Source organism: Lepisosteus oculatus, chromosome 1, assembly GCF_040954835.1.
Source record: "Lepisosteus oculatus isolate fLepOcu1 chromosome 1, fLepOcu1.hap2, whole genome shotgun sequence".
Classification (NCBI taxonomy): Eukaryota; Metazoa; Chordata; class Actinopteri; order Semionotiformes; family Lepisosteidae; genus Lepisosteus; species Lepisosteus oculatus.
Genome location: NC_090696.1, coordinates 69607861 through 69630598, shown reverse-complemented (window position 1 = coordinate 69630598; position 22738 = coordinate 69607861). Strand labels below are relative to the sequence as shown.

Below are 22738 nucleotides of genomic sequence, written 5' to 3'. Positions count from 1 at the left end.
CCTCCCAGTGCTGGCTGCCCCGGAAATGATTTAACTGGAAAATTGAATCATTTGGAGTCAATTTACTATCACATCTGTTTCAGGTGATTCAGAAGATAAATACTTGTATCTGATAGAATTCGTGGCTCTGTCAAAGTGTTTTGTCCCTGAGCCCCTCGAGTCTTACTCCTGGGTTTAGCTTCATTATCCCGGCTTCTGCTTTGCTTTCTACCTCTTCTGTCGGATCACCCCTTGTGCCGATTACGTCTCCAAATTTTCTCAGCCTTGGACCCTGCTTGTGATTATTACTGTCTCCTTGCTTTGCCCTTTGCTTTAATTTGTTCTTCACTGTGTTCCCTGGATCTAACCTGAGCATTCTCTAGTTTCCTTTCCTGCCACAGCATGCTGTCTGACTGCATGTACTGTACTGCAGCGCTACAGCTACAAGGGGCCAAAGGCAGAGTCCCATAGACACAAAATGCAGAAGGAATCAGTGTCTTTTTCAAGTTGCACTCAGTGTTCTACTCAGTGAACTACATTGTTCATTTTTAAGTAGCTACTATGACTGTGGTGACCGAGAAACAGTTGTTCAGTTAAAAATCCCAGAACAGACTTTGTATGTGCCAGCTTGAAGCTCTTTTGAGCAAAAAAAGCTAAAAAGTTGAAACTGTAGTTGAAGCATGTGCACCAGGCCCCCATCAGCAGATCGAAAATATTGAAAGTCCATTTAATAAGTGCTTAATAAATCCTAAGCCTAACATCAGTCAACCACGGAGAACTCTGTATAAGTATTGGCATTTAAGCATTGTCATTTAAAGAAAATAAGAGCTTGTGCTCTGATATCATTATTGTTATCTGTGCTGTGAATTCATGAAGCAGGTGAAACTTTGTATCACTGTGAAACTTCGTATCACTGTTAGAGATTTTTTTATGTGTTAATTGTTCATTAGTAATTAGAAAATATGATTAAATTCCATGCAAATTTATTCATTGATGAAATGTAATTAAAAGTTTATTAGAAAAGCAAAAGCTGACAGAAATCAACATTAATAAATAAAATGTGAAGAAACAAATAACCATCATATGGATGTAATAATGTCATTTACGATCTTAATAGTGCTTAAATTTGATCAAATCCTATAAATATGTAGAAAAGTTGTAAATGTAATTGTCTATTATGATTTGGCATTTGGCAGTTTCAGGAAGCCTCCAGATTCAAATTTATTGATATTTGTTAAAAGCACTAAAGCAGTGCACAGAAATAATGCAATAAGGTTGTCCTGATCCAGGGTACTATCAGGAACTGCTAGTATGATGTCGTATAATATCATGACAGAATCAAACCAGTGATTCTGCAACCTAATGGAGAGCAGGGTTCTAAATTTGTCTATTTGTAGTAGACAGGAGCAACAAATGAAATGTATTGTACTGTCTGTAGGTAAAGTTGGGATTAGTTCCCCAAATGTGTAACGAACAGTTCTTTCCGGACCCTATGCGGACGACACAATCCAAAAAAGTGGGGAAACACTGGGGAAACGTCATGCAGGAATACGGGGCTGAAGACAGGGGGGCGTGTCCAAGGTGCGCTGGTGCACGGGGGAGGTGTGGCCGAGGCGAACAATCCAAAAGAGTAATCCTTAGAGAGTATCCAAAACAAATGGGTAAGTCCAAAACCAGGAGATCCATCAAAACTAGGAATTAAAACCAGAAACCGGGTCAGAACCGGCGGACAGGGAACAGGAACGGGAACGGGAACGGGAACAGAGATTAAAACCTTAACGGGACCAGGAGCTTCCAGGTCCCGGACTCTCACGGCACAGAAACCAGATGCAGAGCCCGGATGAGCGTCAGCGCCTGGCTTTTAAGGTGGGCTGGGAATAGGAATCAGGTGCGCAGAATAAAGTCTCAAGTGAAAGGGCTGGAGAACCCTTAAGGAGGGGGGACTATAATCGTGACAAAATGCATGAGATTAGTACAAATAGGTGCAATTAAGGATGTCCTCATAAACACCAAGTGGTGACTGTTGAACCCAAGAATGCACAATGCCACAAAATTCAACACTCTACTTCTAGTGAAGTCTGAACAATCTCTTTTGTATGCTTGACTTTCTGCAGTTTCTACAATCGATCTTCTAAATATGACTAAATACACTTTATAGAATGATGCAAAAAGAATAAATACAATTATGTTTATTGTATTACATTCTCAGTATTACCCAAATGTGTTAACCCTGCAGGTGTCAATTGTTTGTTGAGAGTTTTGACTATTGAGTTGTTTCAGATTGTATATGGTCACACTTAGGCCATGTCCCAATTATCACACTGCGCCCTTAGCCCTTCCTCCATGTCGGCACTTCTGAAGCACAGGTGTGGACGTCAAGTGCGCCAGTATTCATTCAAGGACGTATCGTTATAAAAAGGGTAAAGGGACGTCGTTGATGCTGCTTTTTCAGTGGCTATAGTAAATGCATATCGGCAGGTAATTTTTTAAAAAATATATTTTTTCATTCTCAGCTCGCAGCTTCATGAAATTTAATTCATATCGTCTGTCTCTGTATAAAAGTAGTGACACAAATTGTTCATTCATGTTGAGCAGGCTCGACTCAAAACGGACGAAGTAAACAAAAAAAAATCTTAGCAATGTTGCTGTTTAATCACACTTTTGTAGTACTAAATACAGTTCATAAAGCCTGTTCATAAAGTACACAAATGACAGTAGGAGGATCATAACGCGTTCATTCACATTCATTCAAAATAAACCAAATAAGGTCAACTTGACAATACGTCAAGGCTTTTTACTATTAACTACGCATACTATTTAACATAAAAAAATGTACAAAATACAACACAGATAAATGAATATTCATCAGTCGAAATAGGGTGACGAAATAAAAGCTTTATAGCAAAACTTCGTACTTAGAATATTGTAGCGCTCTCGAGCTCAATATATACAGTATGAATCTGAAGTAGCCTAATGAAATTGTGTTTTTACAGAAAATATTATGAATTTTTAAACTGTAAAAAAGTTCAGTTTTGCAAACACGTTGATATTTTATTCTCCGTAGCTACTTCTCTCTGCTTTAATAGGATAGCAGTGGTTCTCAAACTCTTTGGACCAAGTATCACCCCTGATAACTAATAATTTAATTCAGAAGCTGAAATACTGTACAGTATGCGCTCTCCTGTAGTTCTTGTGGGTAGCGGCTTACAGAACAGAAATTCCTCATGAGACATGCCCTCAAACTCATATGTAATGTAATGAGCAAATTGGACAAATCAACGACATCTACAGACTTACAGTATCTAATTGCAGTGAAAAGCATCTACTCATCCTAACACGCTCTATCAGCGTACTTTTGACATCATCTGCCATATCAATACATCTACGAGTGACTGTCATTCGAAGGGGACAGCAGGTTGAGCTGTTTAGCAACTTTTTCTCCACACAATATGTGTCGGCTCTTTTGCCAACGGTAAACACATTCACCAATAGTGTGGGACTTACAGTACCTGCTTTAGCAATCCGCAAGTTTACCTTTTTCCCTGTTTCAAGTTTTAAGTTTTTATTTCATGCGCATGGGGACGAAACACGGAGATGCTCGTTGTATTTTTCTCAAGCTAACATAGAACAGTCCTTAAATATTTTTCTGTTATCTATCAATCTACAAGAGCTATCAATCGTACAAGATTGCCAGTGTTCCAAAATTCACCCACCTTCTCCTACCTCTCTATTTGCTGAAGATAACGTTTTTAAAATGTGTCTTATTAATCTCAATAGCAGTCTCAATACCAGAGGCAGTATTTAATTTTAACTCAGTCTTTTACAATTTCCTTGTCAGTTATTAGAGTGTTAGATACTGTAATTCTATTTTGTATCTGCAAAATTCACATATTTACAAAATACTCAAGAATCTAGATCATTGATATGAATTAGCAAGAGCAGTGGTCTTAATACAGATGTCTGTGGTAATCCATTAATGAAATCACCCACAGAGCATACATGCCTTAAGTCTGAGTCAGCTGTGACTGTGAGGATGTGCATGATTTACTGAGTGCTCCTAGGGAAAGGTGAGCTGCGGTCAGGAAAAAAGTACTTGACTTATTAACAGTGACCTCTCTGACTTTGCAATGACAAGTCAGTTTGCTGTGTTGTTACTCCTCCAATGTACTGTATACCGGCTCTTCTATTAGTACTTTTAGACAATGTTAAGAAATTGACTTAATGTACATAACCACTGTCATGTACAGTAGTTCTGACTATAAACATAAACATACTGTATAACATACAGTATATCCATATGAAAATTGATTTTTCACATGAAAATAAAAAGGAACTCTGGGAACCTGTTTGTAAGGTGTCTAGGACGGAGCTCTAGAATGCTATCCATGTTGTTTTTTAACCATTGGGATCTGTAATACCTGGGTTGAACAACGATATGCTTTTAATTTTTTTTTGTGTTTGTAGTATATTGGTGTGCATCTGCCCTACCCTTACTCAATATTTGTGGAATATTGTACATCTTGTGACATCTACTGCATATGCATATAACCACATGTTCCATTAACTTTGTTCTGCATTTGCTGTAGTATGAAAGTACTGTAGTTTTACCTGTCTTGGTAAACCCTTTCTGGACATACAACTTGTTTTCTTTGCTTCTGAATTTGTCTAAGGACTTGTGCTTTAAAACTTTTCAGTTTTTACAAGATATCACCTAACCGTTTAATATGAAAAACTAATTTCCAGATAGTTTCTACTAAAAGAGTACTGTACTTTTTTTACAGAGTGTGACGAGATGAACCATGAGAAATAATTGAATCCAATTTTTATCTTATTGAAAGATAAGAAACTTTAATTTGGACATTAAAACATGTACATGTATGATGTCGTCTATGTAATTGTTAAATGGGCAGTCCTTGTTGTTTTATAAATAAGAGGTAATGTTTATCTCAAAGGCATGCAAGTTTAATATTTGTGTGTTACTATTATGTAATTAATAGTATAACATCCTGGGCTCCTACAGACTAGATTATCCAAGCACGATGAAAACAACGTCAAACAGGTCTGCTGTTCATTATGAACTATTATTCCTGTTGATAGTACTGTTGATGTTCTTGCTCATTTCGGTAATCACAGTTAAAGATCCTGCATGTAAGCGTGGGGCTTGGGGGTGGTCCCTCTCCCAGTTTCTGTCTGGGGTTTTTTGGAGTGTACAAGGACTGGGAACACACTAAATGTGAGCTTTGGGAATTATCGTTCCCCTGGGTATTACTGGCACCTGGTGGAGCTGTGAGGCTGATATCTGGTTTTTGCAATGAAACATAGCAGAGCATATAATCTCATTCATCCTCTAAACCCGCATGAGCACTTGTAAGTGCTGTAATAATTAATCAATTCTTCATGATCCACCAAGTGTTAGGTCGTCGACGGTTTTTATTAGTTTACATTTTTCTAAAAGTAGAGTAGACATTACTGAGCACACAAGAATCTTACAGAATTGGGAGTAAGTAAGAAAAATACAGTTATTCTTTGCACATTTACAGTAAGTAAGAGTATCATAAAAAAGAGAGATTTAGCAGGTTAAAGGTACTGTGTAATCTTAAAATTGAAAATCAGATTACTTAAAAATATGTCAACTGAAATAAAAACAGAATGGCTATTGGTCTGTATGGAGGTTACAGAAAAAGATAATCAGAGCAATGAGGATAATTTATGTGATATGAATTAATACTTTTGTTGAAACTGATCTGTTAACACTTGTTTTCAGTTAGTGAACTATAGGTCTGGAATCAGTTAGTATTTTAGAAATGAAGTGATGAATTTCATGTTCCTTTGTTGTTTATAACATTCTTAATTTTTTCATCTGTTCATTAGGTATTAAGTCTTTCCATGGATGACAACCTAAACACAATCCTCTGTAACAAAACAGAACTGAAAAAATATATACAGTTGAACTCTTCAGCAGCTCAAGACATTTTCCAGAACATAAGTTGTTCTTTCTCCCGACAAAAGCTGGAGACAACCAGGGATGTTTTACTGAAAAATCTCAATATGTCAAAGCTATCTATGGCGGTAAGTCTATTTTTAGTACAATATATAATCTCTATTAACTTCTATTATACATGAACTTATAGAAGTAAATTGCATTTTAGGGAAAACATAGTGTCTTAATAGGGGAACCTCATGAAACCTTGTGCTAATGAATACAAGTGAGTTTGAAATAGATGAAAAAAGAGATTTATACCTGAAAGCTTTGTAACGTCAAACATTAGCATGGTCATATAGACATGTCTATGCTCTTTTAGCATGAAATCCAGTTTCAGACTGTATTTCAGTGTGTGGTGAGCAGGACTTGAATTTATAATTTAGCACAAACGTTTATAATCACAAATAGAAGGAATGACACACGTTGAGTAATTAAATACATGTGGAATGATTGCAGAAGTGGCTTTATAGGGAAACATTTTACCCACCTGCCAATGATATGTCTCAATACATCATTTTTGAAGTGCTCAACACTTCTGTAATTACAGGACTTAACAATTGATATTAAACTAAATAACATGGTAGGTATATAACCCTAAGGTGTTTTTGTTCACTTCATCCCAATCAGTGCAGAAATAATTACAGCACACATTGACCTTGGTAGTCAGAGAGGGGCAGTGAGTGAAGAGTGCAGAGGAAGGGAGGACTGTAGTGTACATTCTGCTTTTGGATAGCAACCCCTCACTCATTTACAGCATGATCTAGAAGCTTCTTTGTTAGTATTCATTGCATCAGAAATGATGTGAGCAGAAGGTGTTTATAGTCTTCCAAAAAAAGCACTAGAAGGAGCAATCGACTGAATTTGAAACTTAATCTCTTAAAGGCACCAGGTTAAAAAACTTTAAAACGCCAAATTTTAATTCAGAAAGCAAACCCAAAACTCAATGTATTTTAAACAACTCACAGCACAATCAACAGCTTTGTGTCAGCTGAAGAATTGCTGAAACTGCTGTTGAGGCATACTGTTCTATCCTGAGTCTGTTTCATTATCTTGATCAACATCTGATGTTAGCGAATTCAAGAGACATAATCAGTCTGCTTTTGTGATTTCTATGCTTCTGAAAGTATATAAACAATTTTCCTACACCTCTTTGATAAACAAAATCAGGATTTGTCAATGATATAAATATATTGCATGTCTGAGATATTACATACTAATTAATTTAAGGATTACAAATACATTATGTAGTACTGTCGAGGCTCTCCGTCTGTGTTCTCAAAGATGGTTTTCCTAACTCCCACATCAGAAAGACTACTGAAACTAAAATTATCCTGCAACCTTTCCCCCTCTCTCAATGACAGACTGATTTTCTTCTAAATTCTCTTTTCATTGTCATTTTCATTTCATACCTCTTCTCGCCTATCCTGACTTCACACTACCTGATTGGCCACTCTGTCTGTCCCCTGCTCCCTCCTCCCGCTCCTCCTCTCTCCCAGCTTTTGTTCTCCTGCTACATTACTTTTGCTTACTGCCCTGTCTATCTCACACCTGAAGAAGGCTACAAGGCCGAAATGTTGTGTTTTCTTTCTTCTCTTTTCAGCATGGAATAAACCTATTACTTGTTCCGTTATATAGTATGATAATCTTATTTTCCATTTAATCCCCGTTCACAGAAATGAGTAATAACAGAAGCTAATTGAAAAAGTACTATACCAAACACCCATAGATTTGTGCAATACGAGAATCTAACAAAATTTAGCAAGTGATTCTTGGGTTAGCAGAAAAGATTTTTCACAGTCTATCTACAGGGTCACAGAGAGTAAGCATCTTGAAAAGACACAATGCAATCAGGAAGGCAAGACTTTCCCATTTTGTTACTTTAGATAAAAACAGTAATGGAAATGGCTGTTTTGACTCAAGCTAGGTTTTCATCAGATTAAAACTGTTGTGTGTAAAATCCATTTAGAGTTTGGTTCCCATCATGGAATATGTTACTTTTAAATGTGTCTTAAATAAAACACTTGTACATACAGTATTCTGTTAATAATGTATCCATTTTACAAAAATATCTTCTGTTTTCATTGTTCATACATTGTATACATCAAGGTCACCTTGTATACTGTCCTATAAAGGTAGTTAAGATGCATACAGGTACAGTATATGAGATGGAAAAAATGTTTAAATCAGCAACATTAAGATTTTTCATCAACCAGAATCTATTAAATTGTGCAATCAAGCAGTGGTTCCACCTTAAATATTTTATTTAGTCAACCAGTGTAGAAAAAAGAAATAGCAATAGCCTGCCACCATACATTTTGCTCACCAGTCTTTGGTACACTGAATAAATGTGTACCACTCAAAATAAATAGCATTTTTTAGTTTTTGTTGTTGAAATGTCATAAGCATGTCTTTAGAGCTCTTTTCATTCTTTTTTACATGATGTTTTCTATCCTAAATGAGATCAATTTTTGCTTTTGTGTAGTATTTTGTTAATACAATTTTATGTGGATGATTCTGTGTGTTACACTGGTCAAAGCAAATAAATGAAATATTAAAGGCCTAGTATTGTTGTACTTCATATCTGATCTGGTTTGCTATTGTACAGTATATAACTCAAGGAAACCCTGCCTGACCCAAGCCCATTCAATCTGGTTAAACTTGGTCAATTGCTGTTTTGGGGTATCCTGACTACTATCAACTAATAGTATAGCCAGACATGGACACAGTTATGCCATTCAGATGCTGAGAACCAAAGCTTTCCTTGTACATTTGTCATCAGTGAAAATGTTTTCTTTCAGAGCATCTTATACTGTAATTCCCTGTTTGAAAGCTGTGGAAACAAGTGAAATCAGCTATTCAAAGTTTTCTTTTACTTTTCATTTAAGAAACCTCAGTGACTCAAAATCCATTACATCCCTAATAAAGGAAACAAAGTGAAATGAAGGGTGCTAAACATACGTGACACAAATTAGTAGAAGTGAAAGTTGATGCTGTAGAGGTGGCCGCACACTGTTTCTTTGGCTTAAATACCTTGGCGTGAATGTAGTTTCAGCTACTGTTCATTCAAATTAAAAATCCTTATTTTCTCTTAAAATGTTTAACTTACGAATTTAACTTCCTAAAGCTTAACATTTACCACATTTAAGCACTTTTTGGAATTTGCTTAAAGATTACAATGCAAAATTATAGACTAGAATAATAAAAGGTACAAAGAGGGCAATTTTTTATTTACCCATTCTTTTATGTGATGTTCATTAATAACTTAATTACAAATTCCATTTGATGAAGAGCCTTTTACTTTGCTTTGAAAGAAGTTATATTTTTTAGAGGAAAGGAAAACTAAAAATAGTGTACCTTTAAATTTTGCTGGAATAATTCTATAACATTTTTGGCTATAACAATTCTAAATTAAATTAGCCAACACAATGCTTTATTAACAAGGTCTATTTTTATCTCACCTAAAATGACTGTAGGGATGGTTTTAGGTTAAGAGAGTGTTTTTAATTAAGGTCAGTTTCTGACAGAACATAATTAGGTGAAAGGAGGTAAACTTTGATTACTGAAATAAAGACACATTTTCTACCAATTTACAGATGATACTGGTTGACATACTGTATGCAGAATTTAAAATTGCTAAGGCAATATTCATGCACCTGATGGACATAAAAAACAAAGGAGTAGTAGTGAAATGAAAACCAAAGTGTTATATTTCTCTGGGGTTTTAGCTACTTCAGCAAAACAGGCTGCACATCTGCTCTTTTTAAAAAATAATTCAAGTTCTATGCCACCAAACTTTTTCAGTGCATGCCTAAAGTTTAGAGTTACCATACTGAGTCCACTTTTTTCTTGTGTTATAAAGATTTGTTTGTGTAAATAAATGACATTTCCGGCAATGTGATAAATATAAAAAAGGCATAATGTACTCATACTGTGTACATGATTAATGCTCAATAACAGAAAAAAATAACAAGGAAATTGAAATAAATTATTGTTCTTCATACAGTATACTGTAATTTTAGTTGCTGTGCAAATAGAATATGAGCATAATATTGGCAGTTGGGTTCTTCAGTCTATGTGGATCAGCATTGGTAATGTGTTGACGTGTAGAAAAACCTTTGGTACCGGTCGTGCTACTATCTTGAAGATTTTTAGTTTTTCTGGACGGAGTTGGACAATATCAAAAGGAAGTGGTACTGAGACAGGAATACGTGAGAAGCAAGGAGTAAAACGTTTCTAAGAACTTTGATACAGGAATATCTGAACTGGAGTATACGATTGGTTTCAACTGTAGAATATATGAAATTATGTCAATATCTTTAAAACTAACACTGCTATATGATAAAGAATTGTAGCAAATTCTGATCAAATGCATTTCTTGTGTTATCAGACATAATATAAAGAAGCAATATCTGACTTAACTATTTCTTCCATAAAAACAGCAGGTTAAATACGTGGCAAAGATGGTGCTACCCTATTCGTACATAGTTATTTGTTATTATGGCTGTTATTAGGGCAGCACTGCAGTTCACAAAAATAAGATGTTGACTGAGTATCAGCATTCTGTGGCCTCTGAACTATTTTGAGAGGGGGTTCAGTGATGGCATGAATCATCATTGGCTGAAATTCACTGTCATTGACCATTTTACTCAATATATATTATCCGACTTGGCATTTCTCCTCTTTATATGTTTAGCTGGTCTGATTATTTAATTCACAGAAAAACTTACTGCTAAGTACTTCAGGTCAATGTTATGCACAGATAACCATTTTAAAATATGTTCATCATGTGTAAAATACATTTGAAAAATGTCACATTTTTAATTGAATAATTATATCAGTTAAAACGAAAAAATAAATTATGGTCATGTAAACAACAGTGATATGCATTTAAAACCACTTGCCTAGGCAAAATGAAAATTTCCAAGAGAAAACAATGAAAACAATCTGAATATAATCTGAACATCTCCAAATGCTTATTCATCCATCATCATCATAAATATGCATATCAAAAAACAAAACAACATACTGTAGTCACAGCTGTCAATGAACAAGAATTATCATGACTGCTTTATCCAAATGTAGAGTTAAAAATACCTTTAGACTGTAATTCTGTCAATGTCCTTTGTTTCCTTAGATTGCTGCTTTAAGTATTAAGGATAAATTAGGAAGCAAAGTTGCAGAATTTCAACATGACAATACAAGTTTAACTTAAAGCCAAACTTCACCAGATGGAAATCATGGTGTGCTGAAGGTCCCTAATTAGTCACAGACACTGACAAGCCACAGCACATATGACCTGATTTGCCAATTTAGCAGTTGTTTTTTATTCATTGTCACAAAGCTGGTAGTAAAAGAAGCTGTTTTTTTATTCTCCTATCAGGTCCATTTACTTGTTCTAATATTGCCTTGGTTAAAACTAGGCAGCTGAAATTAATGTGTTCAGAACTCAATAACAGGCAGCCTATTGCTATAATTGCACTAAGCTCTAAGACTTGTCCCCTTGAATCTAGAATGTCTCAGAGTTTATTGTTTCTATACAGTTGAAGTATCTGATTTAAAAGGACGGAAGGTCAACAGGGAATCCTAGAGGCATAATCATAATGAAGAATTTAATTATGTAAACACTTCTTTAGTCTGTTTGGAATTCCATTTAGAATACCACTGTTATGGAAACACAAATTCATCCCTATTGTGTAATTTAAGGATTTTTTGTGAAGCAGTCTGTTTGTGACAGGAATGGGTAACTCAGACTTTACAAGTAGTTATCAATTAGCTAGCGATTATGACCTACATTTAAAGGTGGTTTGACTTCTTATACAGATATTTAACTCTATTACTTGATAGGATCAGCAGTAGAATCAAACATAAAGGACAAAGGCCCCTTAAGGCATGTGGGGGTGAAGTTGCCCATTTCTGGTCTATTGTGTTTTCTCTAATATCAATCCAATAACAAAACTGTAATATTGGCTTTATAAATATTTTTGTAGCCTATGTGAGCTCTCTAGCAAGCCAGTTGAATAAAATCAATTCCAGCATTTTCACAAGCTTACAATGCATCTACTGTGTGGGACAATAGTAGAACAGTAATTACCTACCCATGGACTTGTTTCATTTAGTGTGACGTGTCTGTCTCCTGTTTTTCAGATACCCAGGGCTCTTGCTATAAACCCCAGAGAGATTCTTCCATTAATTGGAAACACAACATCTGATGTATTACCAGTAATTGAGAAGGTTTGTTGTAATCTCAAATTTATTTTTTTCAAAGAGATCTAATTTTATAACAAATAAACATAACCAGCTAGATAACAACATCTTTATATTTAATACCATGGAATTGTAGATGCATTTAGCCATTTGTTTCATAAATATATCTTCATTAAACATAATCATTCAGCTAAGTCACTCCACATGACAAGTGTCAGCCGTTGTAGCCTGATTTTTGTATTAATCAATATACTGCACAAAGCACTCAGGAAAGCGCAAGGAGCAAAAATCTCCACTCTTATAGAATGAGGTGATGTGACTTTTTGTATAGCACAGATTTAAATATACAGTGACTGTTGGGCATTGTATATACTGTAATAAATACTACAAAACATCCTTGTATTTGTACCTATAATTTTAGTATTATAAAATTATAGGTACAAAATTCAATGCAGGTAACTTAAATAGGATAATGATTTGGGGGAGTTGAGTTTAATCAACAGGTAGTTTGTTTGCCAGTTTTTGGTATTTCCTTTTTGTGAAATAGGCAGGTTTATGAATTTTTATGAAACATTCCTGAGATATAATAATGTGACAAAGCAAATCCTTACACCTGACAATTCTGCCTTGTACTACTAGCGGCATGTTGCATGACTATCCAGCATTTTAAGTGCTCTTTCTTTATTCCATTATACTATTTCTGAACCCCTTCAAGATCCTAGCTCTTCTGGGGAAGACTGAGCAGCCTCTTTCCAACCCCAGGTCTTGTTTCCTCTCATACAGTGCTCTTGCTACTACAGTAACTCCTCAATTTCATTGCCAGGCAATGGAGTCGATAATTCAGACTCATTTAATCCTTTCTCTCTGCCTGGTATTATATGACTGGGTAACTCCATGGAGAGCCTACCCTAACAGCTCCATTCACTCCGAGTGCTATGGACTCAATTTGGCCAGTTGCAACTACTGTACCTTTGCTACTGCTCTCTATTGTCAAGCAGTCATCTTGACTCAAGTTCACACCACTGAGCTTGAGTTTTAAGCCAAGATAGTGCATTCCTCAGAGAGTCACATTTCACTACATCACAAACACGTATTTAACTTTAAATAAATAAATATTTAAATATATATTTTTTTTGTTGTTAAGGAATGGATTAGGATTGTTCATTCATATTTCAGTCCATGTATTTATTATCAATTGATTTGTGTGACACTTACTGTATGTTGCACTGTATGCCTTTTCAACTACAATAAAAATGACATCAATGTATTAATATGCAAACACAAATATTAATAGATCATTGCTTTTTTTGTCTTTAGATTTCAAAGCTTCAGAAGTCTGCACTGCTAAGTTTGGGTTCCTCCTTAGATTTCACAGGCAATATGTTTGGCAGTTTGAATACATTACTCTGTGGAAAGGATGCAGTGTTTGGCCAAGGAAACAACAGCTACTCTAACAGCTCTAAACCTCAAAGTAATTGGATCAATGGAAGTGACACAAATTCTACCAACAGCAATTCCAGTAAGCTTATATCTTCTTACAGTGTTTCTTTTATTATTGTTTGGATTCTGACCTAATACAAGGATACCAAAATTAAACTAATAGCTGACAATCAACAGGTAATCTATACTGTATAACCCTCATGCTACCATTGGTGGGGTGATGAGTATGCAATTTTTCTATTGGTTTTTGCGTGGTTGTGGTGGGGGGGATCTGTCCCTTTTCACACTGTAAATCCCACAGATTCTACAGGACAGTTAGCATTAATTCTGGAGGAGTGCTGTGCCTGTCACTGAAAATGCTGCAAGTTACAGGGATTGTTTCTGCATAACCAGCAGCTGATACCCAAGACTGAAACCCATTCAACACCAGCATTGCCTCAGGCTTTTGACTGTAACTGACTTGAACTTGTTCCATGAGAGTGTGATCATGGAATGCTCCTGGTGACCAAGTGAAATATACAGAGATTTTCTCATATCTTCCATGTCAACCCCCTTTTTATGTTTTTTAAGGATTTGCTTAAATACATTTCTGAAGAGGTCTTGATGACTAAATCAGCTTGTATAAAACGTAGGTCCAAGCTGTAACAACAACAATAATAATATTCACCATCATTTCCCGTAAGGCTTAAAGAAGTCTATGGATTTATACTGATAATTTCAGGTACAAAGAATATTCAGCACAAATATATTTTTGTTATTCACTATACTTTAATGGAAGTTTAATGATTACACTACAGGGTCAGAAAATCAAAATGGTATGTTTTTCCTTATACATACTTTCAGATTCTTATCTGTTTATAAAGCTAAAAATGATCTATTTTTTATTGGTGTTAAAAGTTTCATTAAAAACTAAATATATATTTCATTAGATTTCAGTGGAATATTTTAGATACAGTATATAACATTAATTTAGTCCAGTCAAAAGTACAGAATAATAAAGAAAAATGTACCAAAGAAAATTAAAATTCAGTCAAATAATATAGTTTCTATATGTTATACTGTAAAAGGATATAGCACACTTCATGTGTGCATATTTCTCATGCAATAGGAAAGACATTGTGTATTTAGGGATGTGAAAAAAACAGGCCTACATTCCTTGCGTACAGTATGCTTAAAATATGCAGTATCATTAACAACCATGGTTTAACATTTGATGGCAAGAAGTACGAGGACTATGTTAAGGATTAATCTTCATCAATAAAGAAAACTTAAACATTATAGCATTTCTCAAAAGATACATTTGTATGAATAAACATGGTGTGTCTCAGGTTTGAAATGTCTAAACAGCAGCACATTGTGAAGCAGTACATCAAAATAAGTGCATTTGCAATTAGATCATTTGCTGTATATTGGTTTCATTTGGCTATATACAGTATGGGATATGGGTGGAAATGGGCCAGCGAACTAAAGAATGACTCATCTACCATTGTATGTCATTTTTGTGGACAGTGAATTAATTCTTAACAGTGGGGGGTAGAAGGGAATATATTAACGAAAGCAATAACCAATAAGCACCTTCAATAAGTTGTTCACCTGCCTGGATTTCACTTTGAAAGTCTAGTTTTCGCCTTCTCTGTCTAGGTGGTAACAATGAAAAACCCTAAAGTCTTTTTTATTATTGATTATTGTTGTACAGCAAATTTGATGACTGAGATGTTTAGAATCCCAGAATGAGGTCTCTAAACCTGGTCCTGGAATGCCTCAATCCAGCAAGTGTTATAGGGCACCTTAAATCACTTCCTTTAAAGACTAAATACTTGATCAATAAAAAAAAATAATTTGTTCAATTAATGGAACTTTGGTCCTTAAGGCCTCAAGAGCATACAGCTTTTTGTTCCAGATGATTTCTAAATGAATTAATTAAGCAAGTCACCTGCTTAATTGATAATGATATTGCTGTAAGTCTAAGAAATGAAAGATTTAATGTTTACATACTGTATGAATCTTGCAGGATTAGGTTTTCCAGGTTAAGAGTTAAAGACCTGTTTTAGGCAATAGCGCTCTATTTGTTAATTCATGTTTCTCATGTACTTAGTTGATATACTGTATACACACCACATTGATATAAACATAGACAACATAGTTGCTGAGTTATTATACTTGCTATAATTTTATACAGAAATTATTCTGAATGCGTTATTTATAAGTTTTAACACAAAAATATTGATGGAAATATTATGTTGAATAACACCTATTTATCTGTTTATTCAGTCTTCATCAAATATGTACTGATCAATTACTTTGCAGCAGATTTATTGTTATTATTTTCTGTTCCATTGCACCATTTACAACCTCAGTTTCACAGATATCAGTACACTACGCGGACTGGTTTTTAGCACAAATTGTCATGTACGGAGCAGTTTCAGTTATGTCATTTGTATTCTGAGGAAATGTTAGACTCTTTACAGACAATAAAATGTGAAGTCTAAATTTGGAATTATGTTAGTTGGTATGTGATGACCTATGGCTACAAGATTTTAAAGCATAACATTCTTTCAAGAATGGACTATCAATCCAGAGCAGTACCAGGGAGTGACTGCAACTCTCCCAGTTTGGAAGAGGTATGACAGAAGACAAAGACCTGTGATGTCATTAATTTTGTCTTCATTTTCACAAACTTCACTGTTGTAGTGAGCAATTTAGAGTGGAACAGTTAAATGCATACAGATTTCTGAACATTTTAGAACTAATAGATCTCTAGTATATACTAATAAGCTGTTGTATATACAGTATGTTGCCAGAAAAGAACAAAGCCAAACTGAAATGTATTAATACTTCAATTCTTGTGAATAAAACAGAAATTAGAATGTGATTCCATTTATGAATGAATTTTAATTGCTCCTTTTCTGTAATCCATTTATCTCTGATTACCTTTAACCAGCATCCATCTTTCAGGCACATAAACATATTAAAACCTCAGCAATAATATCCTAAACAGTAAATTGCTTTACTGTACCTTTGAATATTTGTAAAAGGTAGTAGATTGTCCTGGTCAGTACAGAATTACTGTCACAATATTCTTTACTTCTGCATATTTTGTATTTTCTTGTTAAATAATTTTCCATTAACATTGATATTGAAAGTAAGTAAAATAGAGCAGCAGCCATGTTAAATGGATTTCTCAGCTGTGTGAAAAAAACATTCAATTCTAGAAACACATCTGAGTGTTTTCATAGGCAAAAAAATTGTCATTTATAAATGTACTTAAAATAAGAAGGAGGAATTTCACAGTGCAGAATCATAGTACTTTAAGTATTTCTTAAATAATCTTAAGTATATTTTGAAATGAACACTTACATTGTGAAAGTGGCGGCATTCTAAATTCACTTTTACTATGCTTTACTGTAATTTAATTATGTGGCTGCATTATGCACAGAGTGACAGCATGTCATTAAAGAATATAATGTGGAAGTAACTCCTTTCCTAGGTAGACAACATCAATATGTGATTCTTTCTGGCCTTTCTAAAAGGCAAATAGGATAAATGATTGCACTTTCAGATCAATTCTTTATGTTCTGTATTCTCTTCTTGTTTGAATGATAATATATATTTATATAATGGTCTCTTGGCACAGAGTATGTGAATACAAAACATTAAAGTTAGAGTAGGAGAACACAAAGAATGAAAAAACATGGTGGGATTTTTTATGTACTGTACACTATGTCTAATAGTCTTGTTAAAGTACCCTTTTGTGAGAAGAAAACCATGTGTGGAAAAAATGTCCTGTGTTACATTTGTATTTTTTAGAATAACTGTATTAATTCTTATTATACTGTATGTATGCAGTGTCCATTGTGATTAATCCATTTTAAAGTAATGGTGGAATGGTGGTACTGTAGCTTTTCTGAGTAAACCATTAGCATTCTGATCAAATTTGCTAAAACATTACTTCATACTGTATTTGTTGTTATAAAAGGGATGTGAGCCTTCCTATACTCCACAGATATTGAGGACAAGAAGAAAGATTATATAACAAATGTAATGAAATAAAGTCTGATTACAGAATTCAGTGAAATGGAAGCCATATCATCTGGGTGAAGGGTAGAGTTTTTTTTTCATTTTATTTGTTAATGCTTTTCCCTGTATGAAGCAATATGTGTTTTTCTAAACAATCCCGATGCAAATCACGTTTACGGACTAGGGTCCTTGATGATGGTTAAGAATTAGTGAACTCAGACCCATAATGCACACGATAGTTTACAGTACAAGTGAGATTGATACTGTGTGAGTCAGGATGCAAACAAATTTGATTATTGATCAACGTGGTGCCCATAATATACACAGAGCACTTCTAGGAAAAGCAATTTCTTCACATGTTTTATGTCCTGTATACTTCACCTGATGCATTTTCTTTGGAAGTCTATAGATTTTATATTTTTGTTCTTTAGCTTTCAGTTTGTATTTTGGATTACTCAATGAATAAGCCTTTTCTCTTCTGCCCTTTTAGTTAACTTTTTAACTTTCTTTTTTTGTTTTTGACAAAAGCTCATCCCATCACACCTGTGTGAATGCTAGTGGTTCATTGAGCTGACAATCATTAGCAAGAAAAAAACAAGATTCCAAGACTTGATACTTCTTGATTCTTCTGAGACTGAATAATCTTTTTGATACAGTATATGCAGTGCTGTGTAAATACAATAGTGCTATACTGTACCTCTCCCTCTTCTATCTTTCTTGTCTCTCTGAAACGGGGTATATCCTCTCATGATACATTCATCTCCATGTTTCTGTAATACCAATAACATCATGAATTCTATCTCATATAATGTGTTTCTAGCACTTCTTGCATGTACAGTATGTATAAGCATTTAATTACTTGGTGCTTTATCTTACTTTCCCCCTTTGGTTCTCCTTTTGTCTTCGCTCCCTATGTACAGTACAGTAACTTCCTTTTGGGTTTTCTTTGGTTCCCCCTCCCTTTCCATTCTAGTTTAATTGTTTCTGATAATGGATTAATATTTGTGTTTGTACACCTTTGTCTGATCTTGGTAGGATTCCTGTGTGGTTTGGATTCCATAATGATTTTCCGTATTAGTGTTTTTCAGCACATTGCCGTCATTTATTGTCATGACCGATGGGATTCCCTTATATTGGCGGCTTGACATTTTTCCTCAAGTTATTTGTGTTCATGGGTGCCACGTGGCATGTGTTTAGTCCTGCAACCTCAAAACTCTTCAATCCTGGGTTTGATTCTGGACTGGTGTACCTTATCTGTGTTATTTACAAGTTTTTCCCCATGTTCAGGCAGGTTTTTGACCAGGACCACTGCTTTTCTGTCATGTTCCTAAAGGTGTTATCTAACCTTATGTTGTGTGCTTCTAAAATAAGCTCCAGGTTGCTGTAAACCTTAGCAGGAAGAAATGTCTTTCTTATATTGAATGGATTTGTTCTAATCTTACTTGCCACTTAATTTTAATGAAAGTATTAGAATTTCCCTTCACTTATTGCTTTGGACTTTTAGGAATAAGCTCATTAGCAGTCTTGATTCAAGCAGTAAGAATCCCTCCATGAAGTCTATAAGACAAAATTGTTTTGAATATTATAGATGAAGATTTTTGACCAGACATATTAAGTTATCAAATACACTCAAATATTCAAATACAGTATGTGGTGGTGAATAAATATCAAAGTAGACAATTGAAACATAAAGGAGAATGTTTTTCCTCCCCTTTATGTGTTGTAAATCTTCCAAACAATATCTCAAGCATTTATCAAATGTTACAAAGATACCCAATTTGAGTTGCTCTATAAAGGTATTATGTAAATATTTTATTCTGAAACCTGAAGTGTACATGTAACGTTTTTTTTTACAGAAGATAGAGTACAGTAGATGATTGAAAATAGTGTAATCACAATAATAATTACATGCGGGATTTGCGACCTAGAAGTTACCATACTTTTGTACTGTAGCCTGGCATGGGGAAATGTGCCAGAAAACAGGGGGAAAACAACTTTTATGTTTGCTTACTTTCCTTATGTTTCAAGTCAAGAGACCATGAATATCCAGAGAATCTAAAAATATGCGTAGTTTATGAATAGAGAAACAGAACACATCACTTAGCAGTACCCACTTAGCTTTGCTGTCTTGTTCAGTGATCCATGATTTCTGAAGGCACAAATAAAAACAGCTCTGTGTGCTCATAGAATGAGAACACATTGAATTATTTCTGTTTATTTCTAAGGACTCAAGGTGAGAAATTTAAATTGGTGGGCTGTCTTTTGTTGTTTGCTGGCAGACCATTGGGATTGGAGTTCTTTCACGAATTTCAATTGATTTTCAAAATGAACTATTAAAAATAAACACATATGGTTATTGCCCTTCACATTGCATTTTTCACTAGCTGATTTATTTTTGTCACTATTTTACTTCCATAATCTGCAATAGGTTATTCATTTCTGCTCTTTAATGCACCAGGAACAAACGCCAAGAACTCTGGGAGCAAGTTACTTAGCAACAAGGTATATGGCTTCCCAGGGAGAAAATATTACACTAGCACTCAGAAATATAGGGTCACCTGGACAGTCTTGCTGATGTGCAACTAGAAGGGCCAGCACAAATTATTCATTTTTATGAAAATACTGTTGACCTTTTCAAAGGAAAATACAACAAAGGAGATGGGTTTTCTGCCATTTTACTGCACACATTTCTCTTGAAATTACTCCCCTTGGTAACAATCTTAGCAGCATTCCAAAGAAAGTGTAAAACGTCCTGCTCCTGGCTGATCTTATCTACTGGAACTGTCCTTGAACCATTTGTGATGTTGCAACCTCTGCTCTTCAAGCATTCTTTACATATGATACATGATAGCCATACCAGAGTATATACCATTATCTTGGCAAATGTATTTGACCAAGATATGATTAAATTTAACAAATCAAAAACTGAAACACATTTAAATCTGCATAATGTGGTGCAAAGGAAAAAAACATCAAATGAAGTATATAAGATATAAAAATTGTAAATAAATTGCGTTTGAAACTGTATCAACAAATATTATTTCTATAGCATTCATGTAACATAATTATGTGATTGCAACAGTTTCTACATTACTGAGTATTAATTCATCTTTATTAAATTATTACCAAACAAAATCAATATAGATCAGAGATCTATAACTTTCTTACAGCTTGAAGAGCAGTCTATGTGTTGTAAATGTAAAGCAGTCCACCGATGATCTTTATGCTGATGTTTCTATTACTAAAGTCCATGCATGTACAGTACTGTAAGTACTGTAATTTTTTTATAGAACTATTTTACAGTATGTCAGTGTACTTAAAATTGACACTTGGGATTGGGTAATTATCCCTTGAAATTCCTTACAGTATCTGTGTAAAAGTCACATGCACAGGTGTATATACTGTACAGTACTATATAAATTGATGGTCAGTACCTTAGAGCTTAAATGACCAAGTCCAGCTAATCACATCCTATGCTTTTGGTTGTGCACTGTCACGTTGGCCAGGAATCCTGACTATAGCTATCTAGTGACACTATCCAGATTCAAACTCATGATTATAAAGCTCAGTCTGTGCTCAAGTAAGTAGCTTTGCAGTTTGAGCCACATACAGTAGGAGGCACCCAAAATATTTTTTTAATATTATAGTCAAATTGTTTTGCAATTGCAGACTAAAACTAAATGCTAACAAAGCAACAGTTTTATTAATTATTTTAATCACATTTACAAGCAAAACCACTATTTTCTGAGTGAATTAAAACTAGGATTACTTATTTACGAAACTACAATTATTCAATTAATTTTTAATGTCACAGTGTGAATACAAATCAGTACAGACACGGCACACTGTGATCTAAACCACTAGTAATTATCATAATGCTCTAAAAAAACAGCACTACTTGTTATGATTCACAATACAGATCAGTTTAATTTATTCATCTTTTTTAGAATAAATGTAACATAATTTTTACAAAGCAAACTACAGCACTATCTAAACATCTTCAGCACCCAGTGGTTTAACACATATTTTGTACATTTAACACTATAAAACATTTTTAAAAATTCAATGTTGTGGCTTGTTTTGAAATCGGCAAGTCTTGAATACACTTTGATGGAGTCATATTCTACAGTTTACTGTAATTTACTCATTTCAAACTTAGGATCAAATTAGAGTAGGCGGTACACATTTTTCAGCAAAAGTCCATTACTGAAATGCAATGCACACAAACATCATTTTGTAAGTAAAACTGATAATTGATGAGTACAGAAATTATTTAATCTAAATGATCTATTAATAACAAAATGGGCTACAGTAGATATGCCAAACAGTCTTCTCTTGCCCTCTTGGCAACTTAAATCGAAAGTGCCCTATCTGTGTGTCTATGTCTCATGGAGAGCAAGCTGGGGTATGCGAAAGATGAATTCCTAATGCAAGAAATTGTATATGGATAATAAAGTGATCTGATATGATGTATCTGCCCAGATAAAATGAGGTTACACTTTCACAGCCATTTTTGTAGTACATTATAAATGAGGAATCAATTATGTGTTCAAGGATATATTGATTTTCATATAGACAATAAAGTGTACATCACTGAACAATATCATTCTTTCCCCCATCTGCGCCGTGTGTGGTTTTAATATTTTGATACCAATTATATCAAGTTTACATTTTCGGTTAAGTAATGTGATAGGCTACAAATGATGATTTTGTAATTAAGAGAGGTGGGTGGAATTTTGAATTGTTATGTTTTCTTCATACAATCCTTCATGTATAAATGCTGTATAAATCCTCCACTTTTTTCTAGAAATATAGCAGAATCATATGGTTGTTGCTGCATTAATTTACTTTGGTTCATTAGGATCCCATTTTCATGCACATCATTATCTGTAAGTTTCTACACATTTTATGTGACTGATTTAATGTACAAATAATCCAACATTTAATAATTATTTTGACTGAGCTATTCTCTGTTCTTTAAGTTACATATGCTGGCAAATATCAACATGATAGGACTTGGACTAAATGGTATCAGATATGTAGATGTGTTTGCCAGGAATAGTCTCATTAAAATATATTGTAAACAGTTATCATAATCCTTCATTAGAATGGGAA

General features: G+C 34.4%; 1 protein-coding gene across 1 annotated transcript in view; it reads left to right on the top strand.

The window, feature by feature from the left end:
• LOC102683509 (phospholipid-transporting ATPase ABCA1-like) overlaps window positions 1–22738 on the top strand; it is a 310746-nt gene that overhangs the window by 61706 nt on the left and 226302 nt on the right. Inside the window, exons 7-9 of the mRNA XM_069192079.1 lie at window positions 5851–6048; window positions 12107–12193; window positions 13484–13685. Of these exons, the coding sequence (XP_069048180.1) occupies window positions 5851–6048; window positions 12107–12193; window positions 13484–13685 (487 nt within the window). The remainder of the gene's footprint in view (window positions 1–5850; window positions 6049–12106; window positions 12194–13483; window positions 13686–22738) is intronic.